The 20,641-nt window shown below is 33.1% G+C and overlaps 1 protein-coding gene across 6 annotated transcripts in view; it reads right to left on the reverse strand.

The window, feature by feature from the left end:
- SLC4A10 (solute carrier family 4 member 10) overlaps positions 1-20,641 on the reverse strand; it is a 361,700-nt gene that overhangs the window by 100,056 nt on the left and 241,003 nt on the right. For all 6 annotated transcript variants that reach the window (XM_031960579.1, XM_023499232.2, XM_023499231.2 and 3 more), the window contains exon 6: positions 11,015-11,203. In XM_031960579.1, coding sequence (XP_031816439.1) covers positions 11,015-11,203 — 189 coding nt within the window. The remainder of the gene's footprint in view (positions 1-11,014; positions 11,204-20,641) is intronic.

The following is a 20,641-nucleotide window of genomic DNA, read 5'->3' on the forward strand; positions in this document are numbered from 1 at the left end:
AGAATTAAATACAGAAACAATTTCCATTCTCCCATTTCTAGCTGCAGACTTGCAGTTATGAATGTGAACTGTTCATTAGCAGCCATTCAATTTACCATTCTCAAAATTACAACTGCAATTAAAAAAAAAAAAAAAACTTTATGTAATGCATTTTGCCATGAACAGATGTCTTCAATCACCAGTTTCGCATCATTTCTTCTTGTTTTCATGAACAAGAACATTAAATATATTTAAACCTAAATTTACTGAATACTTTTCTGTAATAGCACTTTAGATAATGAAGTTTTCATTAATAAATATCTAAGCAAAGCACAGTGCCTTACAAAAAGAAAACATTTAATAAATATTTGTTGAATTGAATATTTGTTCAATAAGGAATATCCCTTTATAGAAATCTTTATAAAATATAAAAACATCCAAGAAAACTCTATTTTAATTCATCAAAAACAAGAATTAAAATTATTGCAGAATCAATCATGTATATAATTTTCAATTGGATAGAAAACATTTTTTAAAAAGCCAAAATCTATAGCTACATTAAGTAAACCATGTTTTCATTTTCATATTTCTAACACAGGCTGTTTAATAAACAGCTCTCAAATCACTCAATATGTTTGAATATTTAAGCATATGCATTTTACACATCTTAATTTGCTTTGATATTATTTGCAGATCACTAATTTGTTTTATCCCTGTTGCAGAATTATGAAGTGTGGACAAAGTAATAACTTCATGTCAGTAATTATTGATAAACATTATCACTCATTACTAGGAAAGGATTTGGAAACTCTTGCTCTTTAAGACAAAATTTTAGTGGATAATTAACCTTGGAGACAGGAAGACCTATGTTGAAGCCCTACCTCTGACAGATATTGGCTCTGTGCCCCTAAATAAGTTATTAAACTTTTTAGGGCTCTAGACAACACTAAGAGTAAGTTGCAGAGAAGTTGCTGACTTGTGTTAGTGAAGGTATTTTCTTCATCTGGAAAGATGAGGCTCTATACATGTAAAAGTATATGCATGTGTTTGTTGTTGTTTGGTCATTTTTCTGTCATGTCCAATTTTTTCGTGACTCCATTTGGCATTTTCTTAGAAAGATACTGGAGTGGTTTGCCATTTCCTTCTCTAGCTCATTTTATAGATGATTAAACTGAGGCAAAAAAGGGTTAAGTAACTTGCCCAGGATCACATAGCTAGCAAGTGTCTGAAACCAGATATGAATTTGAGAAGATCTTCCTGACTTCGGACCTGGCACTTTATCCACTATCTCACACACCACATTGCCAATATAGGCTAATGTAGATAAATGCATTTTATCTCTGTCTCTATATTTATATCTATTTGCCAGAGGTCCCCTAGAAACTTTCAAGAACTTCAAGGATATTTTGGAAGTTTCCTGAAGTTAATCCCTGGGACGGTGGGCTCATTCAGGCTCAGTACATCTCCCTATGGACAGATATATATGAATAGGGACATAGGTATGTAGATATATGTTTATGTAGTAATGTAGATGGAAGTTATAATAGCATGCTGTAGGCAATTCTATTCCTCTTGGATTTGGATTCAAGAAGACCTGGTTTCAAGCAATTTTGGCACTTACTAGTTAGGTGCCCATAGTAGACAAATAGTTTAACTTATATGAACCTTAGACAAATATCAAAAACTATAAATTATATACAGATTGTAATATGTAAAGTAAACCAGAAGATGGGGGCAAAATGATATATTTGTAGTTATTAGGGACCATTTTACACCTTTATTTTTCTGAGTGAGTTATGCTGGAAAATACTTGCTAGCTCTAGACTATAATTAGATGCAAATAGACTCTACCCTGAGGGTAGGAGAGACAGGACAGGTCCTACTGAAGGAAGGGAGTAGCACTTCTCTCCTCAGCCTATCACACATTACTGGGAAATCTGGTGCTAACTCATTCATTTGAGGCTTGGCTTTATAGATTTATAGGTTGGATTTTTCTCTGTAGTTACACAGCTATCTTGCTAGTATCTATTAAACTTATCCTTAAAAGGAAAATTACAGAGAATAGTGGATAGAGAATAGGCTACAAACACCTTAGTTCAAATCTTAACTTTAAAGTACAGTATCTATATGACCTTGGGCATTTTGCTTCATTCTTTATTGCTCTAGGCAGTGATAACAACGATAAGCAGTAGCATAAGTGACAATATACATTGAGAATGGGAGCTTCCTCCTTTATGTTTTTCCTAAGCCAATGAAAGCACTGATTCAGGCCCTATTGCTCTGTTAATATAGAAAAATAAATCGTTGCAGTGTATACAGTAATCTAAACCACAACTTAACTTCACCTTTTATTAATGAACCAGGAATTTATAGTATATTATCTTTCTAATGAAAAGAGCTTTTCAAACTTTTTAGAGGACATTAAAGCTAGGAATTCTTCTCAAAAGCTATTAGATACAAATTCAAAATTGTTAATATCAGATAGAAAGCATGGAAAGGCAGCATATTTGGATAAATAAATAGCTAGATTTGATTTAAGAAAACCTTGGTGCTAGTCCCACCATTGATACTTTTTAGCTATATGACTTTGAGTCCCTTAAATTCTCAATGTCCCTAGAAATTTAAGACTCTAAAATGCTACACTGGGCCCTGTATTGGTATGGAAGTTCTTTAGAATATTCCTGTGTCACTGAAATCACAAATGTAAGTCAACATTTCTATAAGGCAAAACATAAAAAAAAACCTATTTTCTCAATAAGAAAAAATAAATGTTTTTGTTTGTTTCTTTGTTCTTAAAGAAACCATCAGTGAGGTCAGATACTTTGCTATATATATGTAATGACTTAAAACCAAACTTGGGTTATGGGAGGGACTATTAGAAATGTAATTTAATTAGGGCTATATTTATGCTTCTACTGTCAACTGTAGTCATTTGCTTCTTTGAACTGAGATCTTTTTAGATTATTTCAGTCATTATGTTAGCAAGTGATAATTGGCTTGAATTTTACAATCCTATGTAAAGTACAGCCATATTTGCTAATGAAAGCCCAAGCTCAGTCAATATATAGAGAATAATAGTTTCTGATGAAGCACACCATTTTACATAAGCTTGAACTATTTTTTTTCCCCAATGAAATTCAATTCAATTCAACAAACATTTATTGAGCTTTCAACTTATTTGGAAAGCACTGTGAAAGAAGGGATACAGAAATTAGGAAGACATAGTCCTTTTCCTCAAGGAGCTTACAATCTAGTACAGAAACAAAAACAAGTAAGTTACTAATTACAATGCATAAAGCAGACTATGACCCTCTAAACAAGACTTAAGCTTGGGATACATAGTTATTTTTTGTGTTTGTGAATAGAATAGCATTTGCTCAAGTCGCTCTTTAATCTTAATGTACACATATGTGGATATTGGCAAATTTCAAACTTTATGAATGGTAATTGTATATACATGGTATATGCATATATACACATAATAAGAGATGAAGAACATCATATTGCTCTCCACCATGATTATTGATGTTGGGTCTCCCATATTTTCCTTCATACAATCTTTACTATGCCCATTAAAATTTGTATGTATTTTTCATTTCTTCACGTAAATCAGTTATTATAATGTCCAAATATACCTGTTACTGAGGTGTCAGATTACCCTTGAAAATATGGAAGTGCACACACACAAAACTGGCAAAAAATGACAGTAGTCATTCATTGACTCTATGCAAAATATTTAAAGACTAATTAATATAAGAATTAGATGAGTTCATAAATTGTAGAAGTTGGTCCCTTGTCTAGTCTCATACAATGCTGTATTCAACATTAATCTTTTAAGTATAGTAATGGAGCTGAAGTATATATAATATAGTAAGTATAATAATTAAACAAAAGCAATAAAAGGCAAAAATAGCCTTAACCAATAATAACTTTTAATATTCTAATTGGTACGTGACCAGGAGTGTTAAAAATGCAAATATTTAAGTAATTTAGGATTATCCATTGTTATTTCTTATATAGTAATACACTCCTTTTCTAAACTATTAGAATCAAAGAGAACTGGTTTCTAAATCTATATAATTTGTAACAATGCCTGAACATTCAATGTGAGGTTTTTCATTAAAATTGCATATTAGCAAAATGATCTTATATTGTACCCATTCAATTTAAATGTGTGCATTCTTTTAGAGACATCACATTTTCCTCTCGGTCACTGTATATGATGTAACCTTACAGACAAGAAAGAATATATACCATCATTAAAAACACACCGTAAGACTCAAGAAGAAGAAAATACCCAAGTTTTCTGAAGGGCACACTAGAATGGAAATAGTGTAGAGCAAGAAGGAGTCAAAAGCATTATGTATGACTAGTGACAATATCATAATGTTTCAAATATTTATACCTCAGGTCATTCCATTGCAATTAAACAATTAAATTCAGCAAACTTTTATTAAGTATCTAATATATGCAAGACATTGATAACAAATAAAACAGGACACCCAAACAGTTCCTACTTCCAACGACTTTACATTTTATAAGTATAATACAGAATCAGTAATGAAAAAAGGACAAGAGAACTATCATATTCTATCTTAGGATATTTGAGAAGAAAGTGACCACTAAATAGCTGGCAGTCCTAGGCTGGGCTTCATGGAGAAGGCGACATCTGAATTGATTCTTACAAGATAATAAGGAAATCTAAGAGGTAGAGTTTGGACAAAATACATTCCAATTGTGAGGGATGACTTATCAGAGCAATTACAAAGAGGCAGCCTTAAAAAAAGGTCCTATGCAAAATAACTTCTACAATATATGAATTCATGTAAATCTATAACATTTGTAAGAAACTTTTCTTCCTCAATGTACGGATATGTGCTTAAAACAATTGGAAATTTATTTTAAAATGAGTCTAAATAATTTCTAGTTGGTCCATTTCACTAAATACCAACCGTCAGAAGAATATTAAATGACCCAAGTGAATTGCATTATGCTTTCATTACTTCATATATGTGTGCAGTAGAAGGAGACTAGTATGAAGACATGGATGTACATTACTATTGACCTGGAGCCCAAGCTAGATAGGTTTTACACTACCTCAGAAACCTTCAACGAGCATTTAGAGTACCCAAAGGATAGGAGATGAGGGAAGTACAAAGATGAGATGAGCCTGTTAGGGACAGACACAAGACAGAGCAAAATAAAGAAATATAAAGATGAATGACAAAATTACATACATGTACAATATACATCTACTCATGGGAACAGGAGATATGGAGAAAGAAAGAGTAAATATTCAGAAAATGTTGATTAAGTGAGCTCTATTTTAATAACATGAAAAGGATGCAAGTAACACCATAGAGGAAAATTAGTAAGCCTGTGAATAATTAATGAAATACAAGAAACAACCTACTAAACACATCATACCAAAATAGAGGCCAAAATTTGGACTTGTTCTATAATCAGAGAAAGACTAAGAAGCCTACTTCAAGTTAACAGATTCTACAAACAAACATGCTTTTATTTGTTCATTAACTTTGTACTGGACTATTGCCAGTCATGCCATAAATGATTTATTCAGTAGGGTTTTACTGTTATTCTTCCCAGGTTAATTTTGTCAATTGCTCACATTTTTAAAACAAATTTTCCCTCTTAGAATTTCTCCCTAAAATTCTCCCAAATTATTATTCTAACTTCTTCCTGACCATCAAAAGGCAAAGTCAGATTAGGGGAATCACTTCCTCTATTTCTTTTTTGTGATCTATGATGAGTTTAAGAAACCAGAAAAGAGTACACATATTGAATGAAGAAAACCATTTTAAGTCTGATAGTGAAATAAAGTATAGTATGTTTGAGAATCTACAGTGACAAGATAGTTTTCCACAAGTCACTTAATCTCATTACTTCTTATTATTCATTATTCTACTCGGTAGCAGCCTGAATGAACCTAGAGCAGTACATTCATGCTCCATAACCAAATTTTCTTCAGTGGCCTATTGCTGCCCTGAACATTGTTTCTCTAACTGTCGTTTGGATCCTTTGAAATCTTCTGTAGTTCATGTTGGGACTTTAATCAGTGGCACCATTATGGAATTAAGAAGACTAGGAAAAAAATATATATATATATATATTTATATATATATATATACTCAAGGGAAATAAATTGAAAATTAGTAAAGAAAGTAGAAAACAGTGAAATGACTGACAGAAAAAAATGATAGGAGCTGGGTCATAAAAAGAGGGAACACAATATTCCATTCTCAGGATAATCAGAGGTATATAATGTAATAGAGTTCTAATTCTAACTCCACCTCTTTGAATATGAAATGTGCTAATATACAAGGATTTGTTTTCTGGGTCATCTATGACAAGAAGCCTAGATGTAATATAAAAAACTTATTTTTAGCTAGATCCTCTTGGCTTCAAAGGAATAATTCAAATACTCTCAATACATTTATTTTGAGCACTTTTCACCAACACCCTTTCCAGGGCTCTAAAGTCAAAGTCGATATTATTTTTCTATAATTTTTTTCTGTTATTATGCCAAATGCAACTGTCACTTTTTATTGGAACATCAAAATCAGGCATCTAATTCTCACAGTTTTGATGCTTAATGAAAAGTGAAAGTTAAACACAGCATGGTGGCATTAAAAATGCATGGTAAATCCATAGCACTCTGACATCTTAGCCCTGTAGAGAATGTGCAGAAAACAAAAGAAAATTATATGAAGCATAAAGCAAGTGGATTCATTACCAAAACTTGCTAAAAATACAAAACTGAAAAGTACAAACTTGGGGTGGGAGAATCACGCCCTGTCCCCAATCCTAAGATTGTGAACCCCCATAAGATGGAAGTTCACAAAAAGGATGCCAAATTTACAATTGGATGTTTTCTAATGGTTAGTATGTTCAGAGGAGGAGGAGGGAGAGGTTGAAGGAGGGAGAAACAATATTCTATATGTCTCCCTTATCCTCCTAACATCAGTTGGCTTTGGGGAGACTACAACTTATTCTTTTCAGAAGAAGATGAACATGCAGTATGAGATAAAGACCTTTATCCATATTCTCGGGGGAAATTGGAATAGATCTTAGTGTTTCTAGGAACCTTCAACTTAAAGAATTTGTCTCCTATAATTTGGAGGGAAAATTAGTCAATTATTTTGCAAGAAACAAATATTGATTTGATATAGGAAGATGATGTTATTTTCACCCCTTAAAACTGACTTCAGTGATATGCATTATCATATGTACTATTGTTTACATCTATAGTCTATACTACACTCTACGTCTACTGAAAGAACATTGATAACAGGACTTAGATTCAAATTCTGGTTTTATCACTTAGCTGTGGTCATAAACAAGTCATTAGGTCTCACTTGATTTCAGTTTTCTTATTAGTAAAATGAGGAGTTGGACTAACTATACAAATCTATGTTCCAATGAGCTATTGTAATATGTAATATGAAATTTGTACTAAAATCTATAAAAATCATGTGTTTTTCTCCATTATTCATAGTTTTAAAAAACTTTAGAGCCTTTAAAATAAATCAGAACTCCATTAATAAGGTCTTTTGCACTTTGTTGCTTGAAGAGAGTTTTATTTTCCTGAATAGTGAATCTTATTCATGTTTTCAGATCTTCATATATACATATAATTATGTAAAGTATGTAGGGGAACAAAACAGAACCACAAAAGGTGTTACAAAGCTCCCAAAGAAAACCATTTCTTACAGCACACTGCAAATGCTCTGTAATTGGTTGTTATAAATCATATTAGAAATATTGCTGGCTTCTTACTACCCTAAAATGTGACTTGCTGTGGAGCTATATGAACAAAGATTAAAGCTGGGTGGTAGAATTATTTTAGAATTATTCTGACTCAAATTCACAGTGGTTATCTATTTAATCTGAAATAGTTTTACCACTAAAATACATGAAATAAATACTGAGATTTCATGTTATAGTAAGAGTTCCAGTAGTAGTAGACTTAGGGCAATATTGACCACCATAACTTTGTCTATAGATGTTAACTGAGTGAGATGGTTTAGGTAATTTAGGTTAAAGAGATATAATCAGATAAAGCATTATTTTTATTCATTTTATCTACAACCTATTAAAAGCACTATTTTTTATTCATTTTATCTACAATCTATCAATCCATTTACTTCTCTTTCTGCCCCTGTTTTTCTTTTTCCTTTTATTAGTTAGCAAAAGCTATCCTTAGAAAAATTAAGAGATGAACATAATACATTTATACTACAATATCATTGCCTCTTTAAGTGAGCCCTTAACTTACAATGAAACTTCTAAAATAGAAGTTATTGCCTATGATAAAAAGCTTCCACCAAAAGGAAAAGGTTTACTTTTCAGAAAATTACTTTGGGCCTTACATAGACCAAATTGAAACAGATTCGCTGAGTTTTTTTTTTCTTCTGTCAGTTCCTTTGACATTATTGTAGACATGACCAAACAGTTAAAAGAGTTAAAATATCCATTTCTGGTTTCTGAAAGTCATCATTCTAAATAGATACTGGCATTACATGCACAATGAAAATATTCTACTTATAATAAGTTATCCTAAGGTCTTTTAAATATAGAAACTCCAATGTTTTAACATTTGTTAGTGGCCATATGTTTCAGAAAGCAAATTTGCAGTCCATCAGTCTATGAATGCCTTATTGGGACATTATGGCAGGGATATGGTTTAAATATACAATGTAGTAAAAAAGAAAAAAGAAAGTGAAATATTCTCTAAAATTTACAAATGTATGCTTATGTGTCATAACCTACCCATAACACTCCATTTTAAAAATAAAATTTTATGTGTAACTTTTGTTTTTACATTACCTACATTTTCTACCATATGCTTCCCAATAACAAATAATAAAAAAGGAAGAAAAAGTTCAGCAAAACTAAGTAACATTTCTTTAAAAATAGCTGACATTATATGCAGTATTCCACACCTATGGGCACCCATGTCTGTAAAGACATGTGGAGAACGTGCAGAGAAATGTCTTCTCATTCCTCTTTTTTGAAGACAAGTTTGGCCATAATAATTTTATAATATATTATTTCAGTTGTTTTCTTTTTCTTGTTGTTTTTGGTGTTTTCATTTATAATTTTTTCAGTTATCGCGTACATGATTTTTCTGATTCTGTTTCACTTAGTGTCATCTCATAAAAGTCTTTCTATGCTTCTCTGTATTCATCTTTTTTCTTATAGCACAGTAATATTCCATGAATGTACTACAATTTGCCCAGCCTTTCCTTAATCATGAGCATTTACTGTATTTCCAGGTATTTCTTTTTCCATCACAAAAATACTTCTTTAAAGTTTTTTTTGTGTGTGTATATGAAGTCTTTTTGTCAGTGTTCTCCTTTGAATATATGGCTAGCAATAGATTCTTTGGGGCAAAATATATGGACATTTTAGTCAAATAATTTCTTCACATAATTCCAAATTGTTTTTTAGAATAGTTGAACCACCAATAATGCATTAGTGTGCCAGTGTTTTAGCAACTCCTCCAACATTCCATAATACTTAATGAATTTTATAAATATACACAGAAAAATCTATTTCTCAATACAAAGACAATGCCATGGTTCACTGCTTTTTTTTTTTTAAGAGAAGAATATTGTAGGAGATAGATTATGGGATGGAATACTGGATTCACTAAAATCTAGGTTTAAATACTGCTTTGATAGTTAATAGCTATGATTTTATCAAACCCCTCCTAGCTTTAGTTTCTTTATCAGTAAAATGGAGATATCTGTAATGCTTACCACATAGAGCTGCTGTGAGACTCAAAATAGGTCATGCATCCATGGCGTTTTATAAAAATAACAACTGCTACAGTGCTATATTAAATCAATTATTTAAAAAGTATATGGGTATCAATAAGTAGACTTAGGTGATTTAGAGAACAAGTCCTAAATAGTTCAATGGCTTAATTATCTTAATCTATTTGCAAAAGATTTTTTCCTGGATATTTGTATATGTATATGTATCACACATGGGTAAAAGCAGTAAGAAACATTATGTTTCATATATACATAAAACAAAATCTGTAAAAAAAATTTGTCTGTACACATTTTAAAAAGGAATTTTTAAAAGTTCTTAAGAATAGTTTTTTCACTGTCCCTCCAAAAATGATATACCATCCATACATCCAATAAACATGTTTTGGTCTTACAATAGAATTTACAGTGTGAATGCCAACTCACAAAAATTTTTTGGGGAGAAAAACAGAAGGAAATTGTAGGCAGATCATCTACATTCACTCTCACTTTCATTCCATACTAGCTACAACTTCATTTTCCTAGGCAGGAAGATGCAGGGCAGTAGAAATTCTAAACTACTGCTCCTCCACAATGCTTTAATATTGAAAAGGGAAGAGCAGCAAAGGAAAGCAAAGAGACACTTCAGGGATAGCCTGAAGCAAATCATACATGGTATGGTATAACTATTGATAACCACAAACCAATGACATATAATGATTTTACCATCCAAAAATAGGCTTCCCTTTTTAACAAAAAATATTCTCCTCCACGTGAACCAGAGATGCAAAACTGCAAAAAGCAATGGTACTATTCACAAGATCCAGGGCTATTATTTAATATATATATATATATATATATATATATATATATATATATATATTTTCCCCTGGGGGAGGCAGTGTGGAATGAACTGTAGACTCTTCATGAGTCTTTTTAGTTATATGATCTGCAATATGAATACTTTGCCCTTTATCAGCTTGTAAATGACTCCTAGGAAAAGTGTATCCAATTGGCTTTCCTCACACAAGCTTAATAAGGAATTTTATTATGAGGGGATGAAAACTTATTGCACCAGTTAAGGCAACATATCCCTAGCCTTTAGATTTAACCCTATCAGGCTTTCTTCATACAAGTGCTATATGCATGAATTAGCTGAGACTTTCAAGAAATTAAATCCATTTTGCTATAAGAAATACAGTTCAATGTAATTTGTAAAGCAGAAGTCAAGGTTTGAAACGCAGTGAAAAGACATTTACCATTCTTATCCATGGAGTTCGGTTCTGACTGCTTCTTGCCGATGTCAGCAAAAGATCGAACAATAGGAATCCTATTAGTCAGCTTTTTCTGGTTCTGATGGTGATGCTGTTTCATTAGGGCTTCATGGACTCTGTGGCGGACATCCTCACTGAGCTGCCCAGAGCTTACTTGTTGGTCAAGAACCATGTCTGAAGAGAGACAAGTAAGTTTATGAAAAGCCTTAGCCTTTTAAATGAAAACATGCAAAATTATAGCACTCTCATTAGGTTAGGAAGAAATTATTCTAAAATTTCCAAAGATTTCTTTATTGGTGATGATTTGTCTTTCTTATGAGGAATTGTTGAACGATACAGGTTACACATTTTCACAATATAAGATATATTAGAAATGTTAAAATGGCAGAATGGTATATGGGATAGGGAACTTGCCTTAAAAGTAAAAAGACCTGAATTCAAACCCTGCTTCTAACTCATTCTAGCTGTGTGACCCTGGGCAAGTCATTTAACACCTCATTGTTCTGGGCAATTTCCTAAAAGTTTAAGTGACAGATGAGTTGTGGATCTCTATCTGTTCGAGATGTCCAGTCAGAAGTTTTCCACAGTGATGAATCATATTTACAAACCTTTCCCCAAATTCCCCATAAAATAGAATTGTTCAATAGCTTTACAGAGCAAAATGGTACACTGAGAAAGTGCATTCAAATCTCAATCATCCCCATTATTGGCAAGGAGTAAGATAATAAATAAATAAATTATACACACATACCTATTTGATTTTGATTTTTAAAAAATGTCATTAATTCAATATTGAGTGCTTGCTATGTATGAGATGCTTATTAAATGTTACTCTGTGCCAGGCATTATACCTGGTTTTGAGGATGAAAAGACAAAGGAAAAAAAAATCTGATCTTAAGGAATTTGCATTCTAATAGAGAGATAGGAGATAGGGACATGGCTATGATTTAATTGTTATAATGAATTCCTGGAAGAAGATATTTCCTATATGAATGTAGTTCAGCATCTTCTCTGCAACTGATAGCCACAGATTCTATTATATTGTGAATTACCCAGGACAATGAGAGATTATGACACTTGTTTCGATTCATACAGTCAGGATGTGATAGACTTGAACTCGGTTCTTCCTAGCTCCAAGGCCATCTATTTTTTCACTACTTGTAGCTTCCTGGTGAGATGCAACATGTAAACAGATAAATACATACAATGTAATTTAAGGAAGGAAAGACTGTTAACAACTAGTGGAGAGGAAATTACTGAGGAAATGGTGTCTCAGCTGAGCCTTGAAAAGAAGAATTCCAAAGAGGCTGAGATGAGGAAAAAACGTGCATTCTATATACAAAAGATGACTTGGGGGAAAAATCCATAGTACAGGAGCAAGATATGGATTGGAGAGAAAAAACATCTGATATAGATGTTGAACTCTTTGAGAAAGGAAGAAGAGGGATTTGGAGGCTGGCAAATCACAATAAGGATAGCTATTGGATGTTAAAGTTTGCCAAATAACTTACAAATAAATATTATCTAATTTTATCCTTGACACAATTCTGGGAAATAGGTGTGATTGTTATCCTTATTTTTAGAGATAAGGAAATTGAAGCAGACAAAGTTAAGTTACTTGCTTCTAAGATTGGGTTTGAACTCAAACCTTCCTGATTCCAGAACTAGCACTTACCTAGTATTCTAGCATCTAGTTGCAACATCTATACCAGATGGTATATATGGGAAAAGGGATGATGGCAGAGATAGGATATGGAGGGAGCATGGAGCATGCTCTCTCCTATTCCTTTTCTATTGTGTCAGAGACATGAGAGATCAAGCAACAACATTGCAGAAGTTGGCTAGGGAGGAACTATCTTCCAAAGAGAGCCAGGATTCTGTGAATAACAGATCCTGGAAAGAATCTGGAAAATAAAAGACTGAAAATGAAGGGAAGTATGTCAATGAGATATTCCAGAGGTCACAATGAGCAGGAGAGGAAAAGGACTAGGGAAGGGTAGGATTGAGCAGAAGAGAGTTCCGAGCTAGCAGTAGAACTTTTTTGTATTGGGAAATGCAAACTGAATCACTTGATATAGGAGAAGCAGGAGGTCCCTTAAATATCAGTTGTTTGGCACTTTTATTTCCTGTACCCTATGATGATGGTGTTAGCATTGTTATTGTATTTCCTTGCTAAGCACTATTAAACTAGAGTTGGTAATGATAGAGTTATAGGTCTTTAGAAACTGTACTAAACTTACATATACCTACCTCACATTACATATCAAGAAGAAAAGGAATAAGCTGTACACAGATGATATCCCAAATCCAGAATAGGTATATCCAGAGTTCTGTAATACAAGCTACATGTTTTAAAAAGTTGTATCCCAATATGTCATAGACAAGTTATTTTTAACATTTTAAATTTATATCTTATATTTAATTAGACATCTTTATCCTATGATGGGACAAGAAAACAAGATCTCTTATTTTGTACTTCTGTATAATTTTTCTCCTTCACAGACTCTTGTGCTTAAGATCACCAGTGACTATTTCAGCCTTCTCACTATTTATGGTGAAAAGGTTTGGGAATCAGAGCAGTGATGCAGGTAGGCGTTGCTCTGATCTCTGTGTTTTAATTGCAAGAATCACTGCCATGTAAAGGAAAACTCCCTGGAATTCTCAGAAGAGTATGTAATGGGTTTTAGCATTCAGTATGGTATATAAGGCCTTGATTAGAGTGGTTCTGGTCTTTACTTCATGTTCCAGTCTTTCTCTAGTCTGAAGGTTGGAGAAGACTTGGTCCTAATGATTGAGAAATATAGGAGGAAATGTTAGGACCAGAAAATTATGCATCTCCCATTGTCCCAAAGGTTTTAAAATTAGCAATATGGTCATTTCCCACCAATGTATTTTATTCTCATCAGTGTAGGATAAGGGGTGTGTGTGTGTGTGTGTGTGTGTGTGTGTAAAATTTTATCCTTTTCTACATTTCTGTTAAATAAAGTCATAATCGCTATTTTGATATTTTATATGGGTTGACTATGCTAATGAGAGGTTTATATCTGTATTCCATTGTGCATTTCTTTTGCAAGTTTGTTTTAGGTGATGATTCCTTTTGCAATCATTTGTTATGTTCAGTCTGATTTAGTTTTGATGAAAGTTTATGATCATTCAGAACATGGGAAAATGTATTAGAATAATCATGCCTAAGATTCCTTTTAATTCTGGTTACTGAATGTGGCCATTGCTAAGTGTTAGATACAAAGACAAGTGACATATGTGTACATGCATACAAAAATGAATACAAGGAAACTTTAAGGGAGAAAGTACTGACAGTCGGAGGAATTCAGGCAAAGGGTGTCATTTAAGTTGAGCGTGAAAGGAAAAAATGAATTTTACTAGTTGAAGGGGAAGAACAAGTGTACCCAGTAATAAATGACAGGTAGTGTGCAGTTGCATAGGCAATGAGATATTGTTCAAATGAGACTTCAGTGTAGTTAGTAATTCTGATATATGTGGGCAGCTAGATGGTGCTGTGGATAGAGTATTGGGACTAGCATCAGGAAAATCTGAGTTCATATATAACCTCAGACTCTTATTAGCTATATGGTCTTGGGCAAGTCATTTAACTCATCCATTAAAAAAAGAGCTGGAGAAGACAATGGAAAACCCCTGCAATATTTTTGCCAAGAAAACTCCAAACAGAATCAGTCACAGAAAGTCACACAAGACTGAAAAACAATTGCACAAAAATTTTGCTTTGCTGCATACTAATGAATTTTTTTGCCCTCAATTTCTACAAGAAATAGATGCAAAGCTTTCTCTTTTGTTTTAGGCTTATGCTTAGAAAAATGTGTAAATTGACACTTCTGGTTTCTCAGAACAAATATCTCCAAGTGATCATCCCTAAAACATCTTATTTAAAACCTATTTACCCAAAAGAAGGCAACTATGAATGATGGTTCATTTATCTATCTGTCTCACACATAAGCACTTATTAAACTCCCAAGGCTATAGTAATACTTCACTAAATGCTACACTAGGGAAATGATCAAGTTAATTGCCTCACTTAAGTCCTTAACTCACTATTTAGATATAACTTAAGCACTGGAGAACATCTGACTCATTAATTTCTTACATCACTTTCTTCACCTTTAAATATTATGGTAACAGCCTTGAAGAGTAAGAAAGAATAATGGACCAAAATAGATCTGGGCATGGTCTCAAGTCCTACAAGCTCAGTGTGCCATGATACTTAAAACAATATACTTTAGCCTGCCAAAACACAATGCCAGGCTGTGGGCAGTAAATGAAGAGGTAGGAAGAAAAAGCATAAACAGATTACATGTGCCTTAGAAAACAGATTAAAACTGAAAAATGGTAAGGCTTACAAAGGCTAACAGCAGAATCTAGAAAAACTAGGAGCATTTGTACAAAAATAGCCCTAGGAATGTCTTTATAAAATTAAAATATTCAAAACCAAAGATTTGCAGCAAAAATGAATTACATAGCTTTTAAATCTTGTTTCTTTAAAATGGAAGATCCTAGAAGCCAGGGGAGATCTCTTGTTCTCTTTACAAATATCTTTATCCATCTTTGTTGGTTGACATGGAAACATCAAAGGAAATGATGGCCCTACTTTCTGAGGATGCTTTGAAGGGGGGGAAAAATAGATTTCATATTATTGGCAGCCAGTATTAGCATTTTTAATCAGGTTTAATTAAAATACTGTGAAAGTTAATCTGCCATGGGAATACTTGTCTTTTTAAAACAAGAAATGTGAAAATGTAGCATTTGTTGAAAATGTTAGCTTTCTGGGCTCAGGATTCTGGAAGTTAGGCTAGAATACAAGTTGCAAAGTATTTAGATGTGGACTTTACTCACAAAATAAATATTCTAATCCACTAAATCTGGTTTTTCCTCATTAAATATATATTTATCGTTTGTTTTGATGAGTCACAAATTATGATTGATGATCCCATACTGTATTAGCTTTGGTTTAACTTTTAATTACTTCTGCTCAGTGACAGAATTAGGTTAAAGCAAATACATGGCAGCAAAGCTATTTCAGTTATTAATCTTCACCACAATGAAAAACTTTACTTTAAAGGGAGGAGCATTGAACACAAAATTGGCAAGGATTGTTTGATCATGATATAAAATGTTCAGTTTTTTGTGGATATTGTATCTATACCAGAACATATGAGGTTGAGGAGACTATTTCTGTATTGTCTTGGATTTAGAAAGAGGAAAAAAATTTTAGGAGAGAAAATAACACTCTAGTATAACTTTCTTCCTTTTGACAAGACTTGGGGTCAAGTCCTCTCTCTAAAACTTACAAATTGTGTTAATATAGCAAAGAGTCTGAACTTTTCTGAATCTCATTTTCTTTACTGTGAAATGAGGAGAATAAAATCTGGACTTCTGGTCTTACAAGCTTGTGTTGTGATGTTCACACGATAATATTAAAAAAGCACATTCCAAGACTAAAGGCATTATATAAATGTTAGCTGTTATTGTTATTTTCATTTAAGTATGACCATATTAATTAAATCTTTGGTCCACAGACAAACCTAAAATAAAATATACAGTCAAATATATACACACCTATGTGTACATATACATACCTATACACACTTTTATCTAACATCTAGAAAGATATTAACGTACAAAACACCTACATTTTTATCTAAAAGGAGCTCCTATTCCAAAGAGACTTGAAACTTTGACAAGTTTTCCAGATGCAGCTGGGTTTTAGAATAATGACTAAAGGCTACAAAAATGTCTTCTTGTAATTACAAGTGAGCTGGCAATGCTAACTTGGTGTGACCCATGTTATTCTAAAAACAATGAGGTGTCGTCTTTCATATGCTTGAAAAATTTCTGGAAAGAATAATTGCCACCACTTTTATCCATTAACATCATTTGTGTGTATGTGTGTGGATCTAAGTAGTATCTTAATGGTCCTTACTGTACTCATGAGGTACTCATGAGACATATATTTTCTTGATGTGCTAAGCCAGGATTTTGTCTTGCGTTGACTAGACATATTTGTTATGAAGCTGTGCATTTATTATTCTCTCTCTTTCTTATGTCTCTCTGTTTTCCTATTTCTTTCTCTTTGTTTTCTCCCTTTATTCTTTCCTTCTTTATCTCTTTTCCTCCTTCCCTTTTCCCTTCCCCTTTGTTCCTTTTTTATCCTTCCTTCCTTCCTTCCTTCCTTTTTTCTTCCTTCCTTCTTTCCTTCCTTCCTTCCTTTCTTCCTTCCTTTTTCCCTTCCACAAGAAGGTAGTAGTGAAGAGATAAAATACGATTTTGATCACATAATCTTTCTGCCTCCTTTATTTAATCTTATCCTTCCTTTTTTCCTTTCTGGTAAGATACATTTCTATATTCAACTGATTGTATATATTATTCCCTCTTTGAACCAATACTGATAAGGGTAAGGTTCAAGTGATGCCCATCATTCACCCTCTTATCTTCCACTCAATTGTAGTAGGCCTTTCATGACTTTTCAAGTGAAATAATTTACCCCTCTCCCTTCCACACCCAGTGTACTTCTCTTTCTCATCCCTTAATTATTTTTTATGTCATCCTCTCAAATTAACCTTATACTTATGTCCTCTGTCTATATATATTCCTTTTCCTGTACTACTAGTAGTAAAATTTTTAAGAATTACAAGTTATCAACTTCCCATGTAATGATATAAACAGTTCATCTCCACTGATTACTCATTCTCCCCCACCCCCTACCCCTTTTCTCCTTTTTAGGCTTTTCCTAGATCTTGATATTGGAGGTCAAATTTTTTGTTCAGTTCTGGTCTCCTTGTGAGAACTTGAAATCCTTCTATTTCATGGGATTATTATTTTTTTAAATTTGGAGAACTATGTTTAATTTCACTACATAGGTGATTCTTGGCTATAGTTCTAGCTTCTTGGCCTTGTGGAATATCATGTTGCATGACAATCCTTTAATATTTCAGCCTGATTGTGGTTTCCCAACAGTTGAATTTTTTCTTTCTGTCCACTTGCAGTATTTTTTTCCCAAAGAGTTCCCTTAATTTTGCTATTCTTTCAATGCTTATTTTGTCATGTGGTTCCAAAATATCAGGGTTTTAGGGCTGATGTTCTATCCACTGTACCATCTAGCTGTCTCTACTTGATACTTTATTAAAAGATATTGTCCAGGTCCTCCTTTTGATTATGGCTTTCAGGAAGTACAGTGATTCTGGAATTATCTCTCCAGGATCTATTTTTCAGGGCAGTCTGTCTTTTCTAATGAGGTAATTTACATTGTATTTTTTCATTCTTTTTAATTTGTTTGATTAATTCAATTGGGCAGGAGGAGAGGCTACTGAGCCCAGACCATAACTCAGGGATCTTGGGGCAAGGAGCTGGGACAGGGAGCCAGGGCTTTGAGGCATCCATGCACTGGGGAATCTACTGTGAGGCTCTTTGGCTACTCTGTCTTGGTTATAAGCCAATAGTTGAACAGATTTCTGTAAGACACCCAAAGCAAATTTAAAGGGCAAATTGTGAGCCCCTGAACTCCAGAACAAGGGATTTGGCTATATCTACCTAGCACTGGAAGTCAGTCAGAAACACTAGCCCAAGGGCAAACTAAAGTGTCTGTCACCCCTTTGCCTTAAGAGCAGTCCTCAAACTTAAAAACAATGAGCAAAAAGCAAAAAGAACTCTAATCATAGACAGCTTTTATGGAGAGAGAGAAGACTTAATCTCAAATTTTGAGGTTCCTAAAGGCAAATCACCTCCAGATGAAGCCCCAAAGGATGATATAAGATGGTCCCCTTTTCACAAGGCTCTCTAAGAAGAATTCAAAAAGGATCTTAAAAAAGATTTAGAAGAAAAATGGGGAAAGGAAATGAAATATTTGCAAAAGGATGTGGAAAAGGAAAAATAGAAATTATCTGAAGAAAACTCCTTTAAAAATAAATATGATGAAATGGGAAAAGCATATAACTTCCTATGGAATAGATTTGACAAAATGGAAAAGACAAATAACTCCTTACAATATAGATTTGATGAAATGGAAAAAGCATATAACTTTTTACAAAATATATGAGAAAAAGAAACCAATTTGTTGAAAAACAGAATTTGTGAAATGGAAAAAAAAATGCAGTGAACAAAACAACTCATTTAAAAATTCAATTGGCCAAATACAAATGGAGCTAAAAAAGGTAACTGACAAAAATAATTCACTAAAAATTAGAATCTAATATTCCAAAAGGCAAAGGAACTTTGATTGCAGCCAAAAATCAACTATCTAGCTAAACTGAACATTATCTTTCAGGGAAGAAGATGGACATTCAACAAAACAGGTGATTTTATTTATTTCTGATGAAAAGACCAGATCTGAATAAAAAATTTGATCTCCAAATACAGAACTCAAAAGAAGCACAAAAAGGTAAAAAGGAAAGAACTCTTGAGAACTATATTTCTCTTGTGGGTATACTTAGAGTGCAGGTATAATTTGATTTTATTATGATAATATAAAAAAGAAATTAGAGGTAGAAAGTGGATTGTACTGGAAAAAGAGGACATGGAGGTAAAAATGAAGGAAATTACATCTCATGAAGAGGCAAAGAAGACCCATTATAGTTGTGAGAAAGAAGGGAGGGGAATGAACATTGTGTCAATCTTACTTTAATCAGATTTGGCTCAAAAGGAGAATATCAGATATATTTAGTTTCACAGAGAAACTTCTCTCACCTTATAGGGAGGTCAAAGGGGAAATGGGAAAGGAAAGGGGAAGGCTTAATAGAAAGGAAAACAGAAGTAGTAGGGGAAGGGTTTAAGAAATGGGGAAGGGTTGTAAAAGGAGAAGGCTGTTTGAGAGAGGTGGTAGTCAGAAGCAAATACTGTGGGAGAGGGAGGAAAAGGAGGAAAAGAAAGAGAAAAGCATAATTTGGGATAAGATGGTGGAAAATACAGAAGTAGTCATTTTAACTATGAATGTGAATGGGATGAAATCTTCCATAAAACAGAAGTGCATGCACTTCTATATGCACTATAGATGTCTCATAGTTATTAGCTTCCACTTGTCAATTATAACTTTTAAGGAATTGTTTTCCTTTGTTAGCTTTGCGCTTTCTTTTCTATTTGGCCTATTGTACTTTTGTAGGAAGTTGTTTTCTTCAGTGGATTTTTGTATCTCCTTTTCCATTTGGCTGATTCTACTTTTTAAGCAGTTGTTTTCTCTTTTCAAACTGTTGATTCTTTTTTCACAATTCTCTTGTATCATTCTCATATCTTTCTCCAATTTTTCTTCTACATTTTTTACCACTCCTTTTTGAGCTCTTTTATGAGCTCTTTCTGGGCATTAGACCATTTTTTCTACTTCCTATTTTTTTTCTCTGGGATTTTGCCCTTAGATGTTTTGACATTGTTGTCTTCTTCTGAATTTGTGCCTTAATCATCCCTATCACAATAATAACTTTTTATGGTCAGATTCTTTGTTGTTGTTATTTTTTCATTATGGGGTTTTCCTCTTTCTTTTAAATATGAGCTCTGCTCCTGGGTGGAAGGGGTATTGTCTAAAACTTATTATACAAATTGCTGTAGGCCCTGGCTGTTCACCTGCTGCTACACTTATATTGCCCTAAGGGTAGT

Source organism: Sarcophilus harrisii, chromosome 3, assembly GCF_902635505.1.
Source record: "Sarcophilus harrisii chromosome 3, mSarHar1.11, whole genome shotgun sequence".
Lineage (NCBI taxonomy): Eukaryota > Metazoa > Chordata > Mammalia > Dasyuromorphia > Dasyuridae > Sarcophilus > Sarcophilus harrisii.